This window comes from Mus musculus, chromosome 5 (genome assembly GCF_000001635.26).
Source record: "Mus musculus strain C57BL/6J chromosome 5, GRCm38.p6 C57BL/6J".
NCBI lineage: Eukaryota > Metazoa > Chordata > Mammalia > Rodentia > Muridae > Mus > Mus musculus.
In genome coordinates, this window is record NC_000071.6 from 90,900,451 (window position 1) to 90,913,179 (window position 12,729).

Genomic DNA, 12,729 nt, shown 5'->3' on the forward strand with positions numbered 1-12,729 from the left:
CCAAGGCCTCTACAACGTTGAGGCTCAGCCACAAAGGACTGGCAAATGCTCCGTGAGTCTGTCCGCTTACTTCCAGAGCTGTGCCGTAGATCACTTGTCTTGAACCCAGACTGGGAAGAGAGAGAGAGAGACAGCAGGGACTGGAGTCTTGCTTCTCAAAGGATAGTGAGGACTCTGTCATCAAAAGTCAGCAAGAAAATGCTTAGAATCAGGCATAAAAGAAGAGCGTATTAGAGATGCACTCATAGATGCTTTGGATTGAATGAACTGAGAGATCTAGACACGTTTTAATCATTCATTTTCATTATATGCAGATGAGTGCTTACCTAAATACATATACGGGTATCACATGCATGTCTGGTACCCACAAAGGCCAGTTCTGGGGAACTGGATAATAATCCTCTGAATAAACAGCAAGGGCTCCTAACTGCTGAGTCATCTCTCTATCCCTGAGTCGAGGGATTTAACGCATCATAATGATGTCACTATTGTTCCCTCAGCTAGATTGATTCGTAATTCAGGAAGCACTAACTGAAAGAGGGCTGGCAGACATCTTGATTCCTGGTAGCAAGTAGGAAAAACAGCATCCACCACCAGACCATCCCTGCAGCGTCATCTACGCTCAGGATGAGCACAGCTCTGGACTTAAAAGATCTCGCATGTGTAAAACATCAAAGGATGATAAGTGAATGTTTCGTGGTGGTTCCATTCCTTTCAAATTGATAGTATGACTTTAAAGTTTGGGCATAGAATTTGTCATTTTATTCATACCAAATGTAATTGGCTGGAGCTGGTACTTAACACTTCCAGAAAAAATTGAATTATTTTAGTATAATGTTATTTCTCTTTAAAGCTTCAAAAACAGCAAGTCAAAGGTTGTTAGGGACTGGCTATGAAGATGGATATTGTGTTAGAAGGAAAAAAAATGCTAGTATTCCATTTTGTAAGCAACTGTTGCTTTACTCTGTCTTTACTGGTATATATTTAGTAATTACTTTTTGAAACATTGTATGCTTCAGAGACTGCTGTAGGAACCCGGTACTTTATTCTATTCTCTCTGAGTATTTCCTTATGTCAACATATCAGATTGCACCTGGAAATCCCTACAGCAGATAGTTTCTGTTTTCTACTATCATAAAGATACTAATGGGCTGACCAGCATCCTGATAATACTGAAGGCAAATATTTCAGTTAAAAACCTGATAAAGTGGTCACATTAAATCCACAGAAGTCTGTGAGCCTTATCTAGGCAGTTAAAACCCATGAATAAAATGTCCATGAATAAAATGCCTCTTAGAAGCTCCAATTTCCACCGGCTTCAGTTCTGAAGAGGATGTATATTAATTTGGGAGGGCGGGGGGGGGGGGGAGGACAAAGCATACATATGTGTTAAATACACCACGTTCATTCTACAAATGTAAAGTCTTACTGGGAGTACAACACCCAGATGTTCTGCCACTTCACCGATTTTAAACATTAGGAAAGCCAAAGTTGAGCCATGAGATACAAACATTAAATAAATAAATAAATAAATAAATAAAACCCCACAATTCTCCTAAACCTAAGAATCACTTATCTCAGGAAACATCTAATTCTTTATAAATTTTACTAGTAATTGAGATGAGTATGTTCATTCAGATTTTGTAGTTTTAGTTGATAAACCAATTAAATTAGGTAAGAGACTCATCTAAATTCTTTTTTCCCCCTGAGACAGAGTTTCGTTATACAGCCCCCATCGCCTGGAGCTCACAGAGATCTGGGCGCCTCTATCTGCCGAGGGCTAGGGTTAAATGTGTTTGCCATCAATCCCTGCTCCAAATTATCTCCTAAGGGGTGGGGGTGGGGGGCAAAAACGAATAGGAAATTGTTTTGCTTTTCAAGAATTATTTGTGTTTGTGTGTGTGAGTGTGTGGCTTTAACTCTTAGGTGAGTCTTGTTTTAGTAATATGGAGGCAAAAACAAATTTTGTTTTTGTGTTTTTTTTTTTTTACCTTAGCATTTATACAGTGAGTTTTTAGAAACATTAACATTTATTCATCTGAACATTTTGAGACAGTTATTTGGGTGCATTTCAAAGATAAGAAGCTAGCACATTGGTCACAGGTGGGTGTCTATGTCCCAGTATCTAGTGGCACAGCATTTCCTCTCTGGCAGCTTTGAATATCCTCCTGCCTCTCACACGCTTCTCTGTAAAACGACCACATGGCTCTCAGAGAGCTGCACTCAGACCCACAACTATCTACAACTTGTGTTCTAGATGACCAAGAAATAAAACCCAGGGTGAGAAAAATGAGCTAGTGAAAGACAAAGGCTAGAACTGAGGGCTACAATAGTTTGTCACAATCAGTGAAAGCTCAATATGATCCTCTAGTGGAGAAATCAAATCACTGGGACAAGAATGGATGTATACAGTGTGTGTGTGGGGGGGGCTAGATTTGCCTCGATAACAAAGGGAGAGAGAGAGAGAGAGAGAGAGAGAGAGAGAGAGAGAGAGAGAGAGAGAGAGAGAGAGAGAGATTGAAATCTGGCATCTAAATATTTCACAGATACAGGTACACGTTTGTTGTGAAGCGGACATGTGAAGGGCGCTACCTCCTCTAGGTGTCAGCACTGACTGGCGAGTAGACTGTCCCCAGGAGAGCCCTTGCCTCCTGCAGCTGGAGACCGCCGAGAGACCACCAAGTCTCTGTTTCTTGAATTCATGAAAATCTCTTACAGCTGATGTGGTGCTCACCAGCACACTGGAAGAGCCTCGGAAGTTCCAGAATTTCACAGAGGAAGTTATATGAGATTACAACACTTTGTCCTAGGTTAAACATGAATTAAGCTTTTGACACATCTCCCCCCCCCCCCCCCACGGCCCCAAGTCGGGTAGAAGGATATGACACAAAATGTGATTTACTCGTGCTCAGTACACCGCAGGAACAATGCACTCTTGTGTACAGCCTGAGATGACTAAATTTCAACGGTGTACTTACGCAGACGTAAATAAATCTTCATCTAGTACTATCTATGAGTATGTAACTAATAGAGAAGCAATCCCCCATCCCCCGCGCGTTCACGCTTGAACACACACACACCTTAATTTCTTCAGTCCTAATGACTAAAGTTCCCCAAACTGTTAGGTCTCCACTGATGACATAGCTCAGTAACCACTGTCCTCTAGCAGGTGGTCACTTCAGCGCAGACATCACTTCCTTCCTTTTGAGGATTTGGGGAAGGACATCCCAGGGTCCCATAGTGGAAGGGCAGGGCAGTAGAATGAGGCAGGCAGCTCACGCGCGCGTGTCCCCAACCCACTCAGCTTAGGGGCGGGGCTCTGTGCTTCCTGATGAGGGGACCCTGAGCTCAGGGAATTTCCCTGGTCCCCGGGCTTTTCCAGACATCGTGCATAAAAGGAGCTCTCGGGACCTCAGAGCCCCAGACTGCGCCTCAGTGCCTCCAACAAGCTTCCTCGGGCACTCCAGACTCCAGCCACACTTCAGCCTAGCGCCATGGCCCCTCCCACCTGCCGGCTCCTCAGTGCTGCACTGGTCCTGCTGCTGCTGCTGGCCACCAACCACCAGGCTACAGGTGGGATTCGGATTCGAGGCTGATGTTTCTGGGGAAGCCTCAGGTGGGCGCAGCCATCCCCAGCCCTTCTGACCCAGTGTCTTCTCCTACAGGGGCTGTTGTGGCCAGTGAACTGCGCTGTCAATGCCTGAAGACCCTGCCAAGGGTTGACTTCAAGAACATCCAGAGCTTGAGTGTGACGCCCCCAGGACCCCACTGCGCCCAGACAGAAGTCATGTGAGTGTCTCCCTGGATAGCCTCTGCCATGGCCAGAGTTGCCCAGACCCTCCTGCCGCCCCATGCTCACCCTAAAGAAACCTCGTGCCTTATAATGATCCCCACATCTCTCTGCAGAGCCACTCTCAAGGGCGGTCAAAAAGTTTGCCTTGACCCTGAAGCCCCCCTGGTTCAGAAAATCATCCAAAAGATACTGAACAAGTGAGTCGCGATTTGTGCTTACACCTGACTGGCACCCGATTTCTGAAAATTATAGCAGGGAAAATCAAGGTTAACTTCAGTTCAGGAACCTGAATTATTATTTTCATTGTTAACTTTGTCCTGTGAGCATCAGTTTGAATTGATAGAAGGGTACGACTAGCTCCTTTCATCTACACACGTAAAAGTCCTTCCTTAATGGATGGTCGCTGTGTGTCCCTAAGAATTAAGTAGATAGAACCAACTAGCGCTGGTGTAAAGCCTGTTATCTATTAAGATTCAATACTTTACCCCTGCCCTTTCCATGTCTGTGGGCTGTAAAGTCTAACTCTTGGTTTTGGTCAAGGTGAGCCTCTAAGGCTTCCCGATGAAGAAGAGCTGGGGTTTCCAGTGAGAGGCTTGAAATTCAGGTGTAGGCTCTCGCTCTTATCCTGACTGAGTTCAGTGAAAAAGCAATAGGTATTGTTCTTGTTTACAACGTACGCGAAGTCATGCCTTGACATTTTTACTCTTAACATCATTTGGAAAGGTTCAAGCTGGTACAATTGTAACGCCAGCTCTACTATTCTAGTTTCAAAGCGCCCAGAGTGTTTATTGCTGGAAAGTCCAGCAATAGGTAGCAGGTCCCTTGTGGAGGCTAGAGATGGTTTCGTTTGGAGAGTAAACCAAGGTCCAGGATGAAGTCAAAAGAAGGGGGCTCTGCAACCCGCCTTTAAGATACCCACTAACAGCAACCATTTTCTCATCACAGAGGCAAGGCTAACTGACCTGGAAAGGAGGAGCCTGGGCTGCTGTCCCTCAACGGAAGAACCAAAGAGAAAGAAAAAAACAAACAGCACCCGGGAAGCCTGGATCGTACCTGATGTGCCTCGCTGTCTGAGAGTTCACTTATTTATTTATCTATGTATTTATTTATTTATTAATTCCATTGCCCAGATGTTGTTATGTTTATTTTGATATTTAAAGATATGCATTCGCTAATTCACTGTAATATCTTAAAAGGTCATTTTAATATGTTAAAGTTTATTTTAATAATGTTTAATGTGTTCAATTAAAGTTATTTAACTTATATAGTTGGAAGGTGATAAATTTTTAAACCTATTTATTCATTAGTTTCTGGGGAGAGGGTGAGTTGGGAACTAGCTACATCCCACCCACACAGTGAAAGAGACTGGGGATAAGGGGTGGGGGTGGGGACAAATAGATGCAGTCGGATGGCTTTCATGGAAGGAGTGTGCATGTTCACATCATTTTTTTGTAAGCACCGAGGAGAGTAGAACAGCTGTTATTTAGGTTTCAGTGTTTGTAAACTGTATGTACAACATTTTTGATGCTGGATTTCAATGTAATGTTGTGAGTAACCCTTGGACATTTTATGTCTTCCTCGTAAGGCACAGTGCCTTGCTTAGCAATTGTTTTGTCATGCCTTTTCGTGTCTTGAAGTGGACACATTTATTTATTCATGTATTTTTACAAATAACAAAAAATAAAAACGTCTGTTAAAAAAAAAATCCCGTGCTTAAGTTTGTTTTATATATCTCAATATTTTATTCTTCCATCGTATTGAAGGTGTCAGGAATGCTTAAGAAACCATGTTTCCTGCAGCAACAGCTACTAGCTGGAGTCTCCCTTGTTTTTGTCAAGAAGGCACACTTGATGCCTTTCAAAGTCTCTGCAGGATTTTTCTGTCAGAGAATCCCTCTCTAACATATTCTTTCCCCCAAGGAACAGCTTGAGGTTCATTGCTAATCTGAGGAATTTTTAAAAAGTGTTTTTAAAGCTTTCATTTAAATTATTTTTCCTAAACTTTTTATTTATTTGTGTGTGTGTGTGTGTGTGTGTGTGTGTGTGTGTGTGTTTATAAACAGGTCTTGCTTTCCCTCCTACTGAGGTTGATTCGGAACTGCAGTAATGTGGCAGGGTCCTTCTTCAGAAGTCAATCTGTGCAATGAAATTAAAGCTTAGAAAACATGAGAGACGGAGCACTTTGTCAGTGTAAGGGACCACCATGAGGAGTTTCTCCTAACTTCCAGGGAGAGTTGGTTTAATTTCCCGAAATGCAGTGCTTTTCTAATGTCACCAAGTTTGAATGCTCTCTGAGCATGTCAGTTTTAATGTAAGCTTCCCAGACAGGCAGGTACACACGGAAACTCCAGAGCAGAGGTAAAGATTGACATGAGGCAGGGAGAGCTACGCTGTGGGAATACCCTCCAGACCTGAGCAGGAAGAGAGAGAGAGAGAGAGAGAGAGAGAGAGAGAGAGAGAGGTGACTCAGTGGGACCCGTCCTGGCTGATATGCTGAGGTATACCATGAAGGTCAGTGGTTGCCTGATGGTCTGGTACAACTCCTAATGGCCCCATACTGTTTCAAACACCCGTACTGTTCTTTTACCACCCCCTCATTGTTTTGAGTGTATTTCCCTGAACTTCCCTAGTTAGAAAATCCACTCCATCCCCCCCCCTTTCCCCCTGTCAGATCACTTGTACCAGACTAAATTGATCTATTCAGATAAAACTGAATGGAAATTTTCTTTCTAAGGTAAAGGAGATACTTTGAGCTTTGAGACTACCAAGAGACATGATCTTCTCAATTCTATTAATTTTTCCACTTAGAGAGTTTGGTTTCTTGATGCAGAAAAGGTATGTTAAATATGAAAAAAACTGAGGCATTTTAACAAGATAGCAGAATTGGAATTCACAATTCATTTTTAGTAATTAAACTTTAGGTACATGGAAATATCATATAGCTGTAACCAAATACAAATTACTGCTATATTCTGAATTCCATTGCCCTGACAGCCTACACTTAGGGTGGATTTTATTATATATTGATAGGGTTATAGGAAAGAACATAAAAAGAAAGACTATTGCAACATGCTAAGACTTGGGATTATTCTCAAAGGGGGAAAAAATCTTTCTCTAGAAATAGAGAGATAGTTCAGTCAGCAAAGTTTGTGCCACACAAGCCTGAGAACCCGAGTCTCTGGATTCCCTGCACCCACTTAAAACTGGGCATTCATTGATTTCTGCCCTACACACACACACACACACACACACACACACACACACACACTTCTCATTACATCACTCTTTTAAATTAACTGCAAATATCAATTTCCTATAAAATTTGATAGTTCCCCCTCCAGAGAAGTTCATGACTTTATTAAGAGTTTTATTATATCCAAAACTTCCTTTCCCTCTCTAATAAAACAAACTGGGAAAAAAAAATCTACTTCCTTATTGACTAATGTCTAACAACTTTTTCCTTTCTTTTTCAACAAAGAGGGCAAGACAATACATTGCTCTTGAGAGTGCTTGGGTCCATCAGGGCTGCCTTAGAGAGTCAGCGAGCATTCTCTGTTGTCTGCTTTTGCACAGTTTATCCTTTTATTACGTCCACTGGGACATGTGTAGAAGACAAAGTCTAGCTGGGGAGAGTTCTTGTTTCCCCTCTTCTGAGACAAAGCCCTTTCCCTTTCTCAACCCCTTTTTAGTCTGTTTCTCCCACAGAATGTTGCTGCCCACGCTGGGGGTGGGCTTCTCTGCTCTCTCAAGCCTTTCCGTAATACAGTGTCATAAACGCAGCAGGTCTTATGTTTCCATGATGATTCTAATTTCCATCAAGTTGATGATGAAGGTCAACAATTGCATATAATAAGCACACGCATACAGAAAGTCATATGGTTGTGTGGATAGTGGATAATTTTATAGACATTTGTAATTCTTTCATGCATGTGAATAGAGAACACTTAAAAGACACAGCATGTTTTTCTAGGTTTGATTTTTGTTATTTTATGTATTTATGTTTTCATACTCATTTATTTCTGTGTGTGGGTGTGTAAGAGCCACGGAGTGCGTGTGGAGCTCAGAGGATGTCATTCAGGAGTCAGTTTTCTCCTCCTGTGTAGATTTCTGGGATCAAAATCAGATTATCAGATTGGCAGGAAGTCCCTTGGCCTGCTGAGCCATCTCGTGGTCACATTGACAAATTTTGTAATTCCATAATAATATGGATGCAAAAAATGTAAAATACAGATCATAGGAAAATCTGGTTTTATATTTATAACACTAAGGCTTCTATAAAACATTTATGTATACACATGCATATCATATTCATATATATGTATATATACTGTACAATATTACAGTTCTAGGAACAATAGCAAAACTAATAGCCATGCACATTCCCACTACCAAGCTAGAGAACTTCACCAGGATTCCCAATCCATTCTGTGCCCTCCCGAGGCTCAGCCCCTCTTTCTCCCCAACTATGGAGCTTCCTTCCTGAATTCAGTTGTCTTACACGTGCCGTTAAGGTTAGCCTATCATTGGACTTTCAAACAATTCTCTAGTTTTATCTTTGAACTTTAGATGAATGAGACGATGCTTTGTAGATGAGGGTTTATCAAACATCTGGCCACATGCGTGTGCACTTCGTACAAAGGTGACTCATTTTGCGGAATTTCATATCAGCATTTGTTTGATTCACCGAGGGCTAGAAATTTTAGTTGCTTATAGTTTTGCTATTATGAATGCAAATTCAATTTTTTTGTATTAGTTTCCAGTTATATTTATCATAGAGACCAAGAATATACATATAGAAATGGAACCACTAGCTATGAGGTAGTAATTATCAACTCATCTTCAAGTAGTGAAGGATGAGCAAGTGACACTAAAAACTGTTTTCAAAGTGATTGCGATGGTTGGGCCAAAAGTGACTCATGAGCATTCCTCGTCTGCCACCTGCTGGCCACTGTCAGAATCAAACCTGTCAGACTGCATAATAGTAGTCACTGGTCTCTGTAGTCTTTTTTCCTTATGACAAATGCACTTTGTAATAAGGATATGTGAATATAGTTTCACATAGTTATGGAAATTTTGAATACAGCAATTTGGAATTAGATTATATTTAATTTATAGATTAGTTTAAAGGGATAGTTGGTGAATCTTTTAAAATAGTAAACCATTTGGTAATATTCATATAGTCTGTGAAATAAGATCTTTAAATTCTTTAAATTACATTCAAAAGATTTTCTTCCTGCAAATTTCTTCTCAAACTTGTGACTCTAAAACTTCTGTGGCTTTTATTTGAATGTTGTACATAGTATCTTTCAGACAACATTACCTGATGCTTGAAGTGTAATTTTTATATTCATTGGCATTGTAACGATGTACTTGTATGCCACTTTGAATTTTCTTTATAAACAGTTATAGCATATGTCACTAATGACAGTTTCATTTTCTCATTCCCAGTCATTTACACCTTTATCTAGCTTTACTGTGCTGGTGAGACATTGCAGTGCAGTACATTTGAATGCATGCAGCAATAGCAAGTACTGTTGTTTGGCTCTCAACAAACCTCCTAAATATTTCACCCATAAGCAGAGTCTTGCCCAACACCCGCAAGGGCTCACACGGGACTCCCCACAGGATCCTAAGACCTCTGGTGAGTGGAACACAGTGCCTGCCCCAATCCAATCGCGCAGAACCTGAGACTGCAGTACATAGGGAAGCAGGCTACACTGGCGGCCTGATCTGGGGCACAAGCCCCTTCCGCTCGACTCGAGCCCCAGGCTACCTTGCCAGCAGAGTCTTGCCCAACACCCGCAAGGGCCCACACGGGACTCCCCACAGGATCCTAAGACCTCTGGTGAGTGGAACACAGCACCTGCCCCAATCCAATCGCACGGAACCTGAGACTGCGGTACATAGGGAAGCAGATACGCGGGCTTGATCTGGGGCACAAACCCCTTCCACTCCACTCGAGCTCCGGGCTACCTTGCCAGCGGAGTCGCCTGACACCCGCAAGGGCCCACACAGGATTCCACACGAGATCCTAAGACCTCTAGTGAGTGAAACACAACTTCAGCCAGGAGTCTGGTTCGAACACCAGATATCTGGGTACCTGCCCTGCAAGAAGAGAGCTTGCCTGCAGAGAATACTCTGCCCACTGAAACTAAGGAGAGTGCTACCCTCCAGGTCTGCTTATAGAGGATAACAGAGTCACCTGAAGAACAAGCTCTTAACAGTGACAACTAAAACAGCTAGCTTCAGAGATTACCAGATGGCGAAAGGCAAACATAAGAACCCTACTAACAGAAATCAAGACCACTCACCATCATCAGAACGCAGCACTCCCACCCACCTAGTCCTGGGCACCCCAACACAACCGAAAATCTAGACCCAGATTTAAAAACATTTCTCATGATGATGATAGAGGGCATCAAGAAGGACATTCATAAGTCACTTAAAGAAGTACAGGAGAGCACTGCTAAAGAGTTACAGGCCCTTAAAGAAAAGCAGGAAAACACAGCCAAACAGGTAGAAATCATTAAAGAAAAACAGGAAAACACATCCAAACAGGTGATGGAAATGAACAAAACCATACTAGAACTAAAAGGGGAAGTAGACACAATAAAGAAAACCCAAAGCGAGGCAACGCTGGAGATAGAAACCCTAGGAAAGAGATCTGGAACCATAGATGCGAGCATCAGCAACAGAATACAAGAAATGGAAGAGAGAATCTCAGGTGCAGAAGATTCCATAGAGAACATCGACACAACAGTCAAAGAAAATACAAAATGCAAAAGGATCCTAACTCAAAACATCCAGGTAATCCAGGACACAATGAGAAGACCAAACCTACGGATAATAGGAATTGATGAGAATGAAGATTTTCAACTTAAAGGGCCAGCTAATATCTTCAACAAAATAATAGAAGAAAACTTCCCAAACATAAAAAAAGAGATGCCCATGATCATACAAGAAGCCTACAGAACTCCAAATAGACTGGACCAGAAAAGAAATTCCTCCCGACACGTAATAATCAGAACAACAAATGCACTAAATAAAGATAGAATATTAAAAGCAGTAAGGGAGAAAGGTCAAGTAACATATAAAGGAAGGCCTATCAGAATTACACCAGACTTTTCACCAGAGACTATGAAAGCCAGAAGAGCCTGGACAGATGTTATACAGACACTAAGAGAACACAAATGCCAGCCCAGGCTACTATACCCGGCCAAACTCTCAATTACCATAGATGGAGAAACCAAAGTATTCCACGACAAAAACAAATTCACACAATATCTTTCCACGAATCCAGCCCTTCAAAGGATAATAACAGAAAAGAAGCAATACAAGGATGGAAATCACGCCCTAGAACAACCAAGAAAGTAATCATTCAACAAACCAAAAAGAAGACAGCCACAAGAACAGAATGCCAACTCTAACAACAAAAATAAAAGGAAGCAACAATTACTTTTCCTTAATATCTCTTAATATCAATGGACTCAATTCCCCAATAAAAAGACATAGAATAACAGACTGGCTACACAAACAGGACCCAACATTCTGCTGCTTACAGGAAACCCATCTCAGGGAAAAAGACAGACACTACCTCAGAGTGAAAGGCTGGAAAACAATTTTCCAAGCAAATGGACTGAAGAAACAAGCTGGAGTAGCCATTTTAATATCGGATAAAATCGACTTCCAACCCAAAGTTATCAAAAAAGACAAGGAGGGACACTTCATACTCATCAAAGGTAAAATCCTCCAAGAGGAACTCTCAATTCTGAATATCTACGCACCAAATGCAAGGGCAGCCACATTCATTAGAGACACTTTAGTAAAGCTCAAAGCATACATTGCACCTCACACAATAATAGTGGGAGACTTCAACACACCACTTTCTTCAAAGGACAGATCGTGGAAACAGAAACTCAACAGGGACACAGTGAAACTAACAGAAGTTATGAAACACATGGACCTGACAGATATCTACAGAACATTTTATCCTAAAACAAAAGGATATACCTTCTTCTCAGCACCTCACGGGACCTTCTCCAAAACTGACCATATAATTGGTCACAAAACAGGCCTCAATAGATACAAAAATATTGAAATTGTCCCATGTATCCTATCAGACCACCATGGCCTAAGACTGATCTTCAATAACAACATAAATAATGGAAAGCCAACATTCACGTGGAAACTGAATAACACTCTTCTCAATGATACCTTGGTCAAGGAAGGAATAAAGAAAGAAATTAAAGACTTTTTAGAGTTTAATGAAAATGAAGCCACAACATACCCAAACCTATGGGACACAATGAAAGCATTTCTAAGAGGGAAACTCATAGCTCTGAGTGCCTCCAAGAAGAAATGGGAGACAGCACATACTAGCAGCTTGACAACACATCTAAAAGCCCTAGAAAAAAGGAAGCAAATTCACCCAAGAGGAGTAGACGACAGGAAATAATCAAACTCAGGGGTGAAATCAACCAAGTGGAAACAAGAAGAACTATTCAAAGAATTAACCAAACCAGGAGCTGGTTCTTTGAGAAAATCAACAAGATAGATAAACCCTTAGCTAGACTCACTAAAGGGCACAGGGACAAAATCCTAATTAACAAAATCAGAAATGAAAAGGGAGACATAACAACAGATCCTGAAGAAATCCAAAACACCATCAGATCCTTCTACAAAAGGCTATACTCAACAAAACTGGAAAACCTGGACGAAATGGACAAATTTCTGGACAGATACCAGGTACCAAAGTTGAATCAGGATCAAGTTGATCATCTAAACAGTCCCATATCACCTAAAGAAATAGAAGCAGTTATTAATAGTCTCCCAACCAAAAAAAGCCCAGGACCAGATGGGTTTAGTGCAGAGTTCTATCAGACCTTCAAAGAAGATCTAATTCCAGTTCTGCACAAACTATTTCACAAAATAGAAGTA

General features: G+C 41.5%; 1 protein-coding gene across 1 annotated transcript; it reads left to right on the forward strand.

Moving 5' to 3' along the window:
- The first annotated feature begins 3,448 nt into the window (after nucleotides 1-3,448).
- On the forward strand, nucleotides 3,449-5,488 carry Cxcl2 (chemokine (C-X-C motif) ligand 2). The gene is made up of 4 exons (NM_009140.2): nucleotides 3,449-3,573; nucleotides 3,666-3,789; nucleotides 3,907-3,990; nucleotides 4,739-5,488. Exons 1-4 carry the CDS (start codon nucleotides 3,495-3,497, stop codon nucleotides 4,752-4,754), a joined length of 303 nt encoding a protein of 100 aa, NP_033166.1. The 5' UTR covers nucleotides 3,449-3,494; the 3' UTR covers nucleotides 4,755-5,488.
- The last annotated feature ends 7,241 nt before the right edge of the window (nucleotides 5,489-12,729 follow it).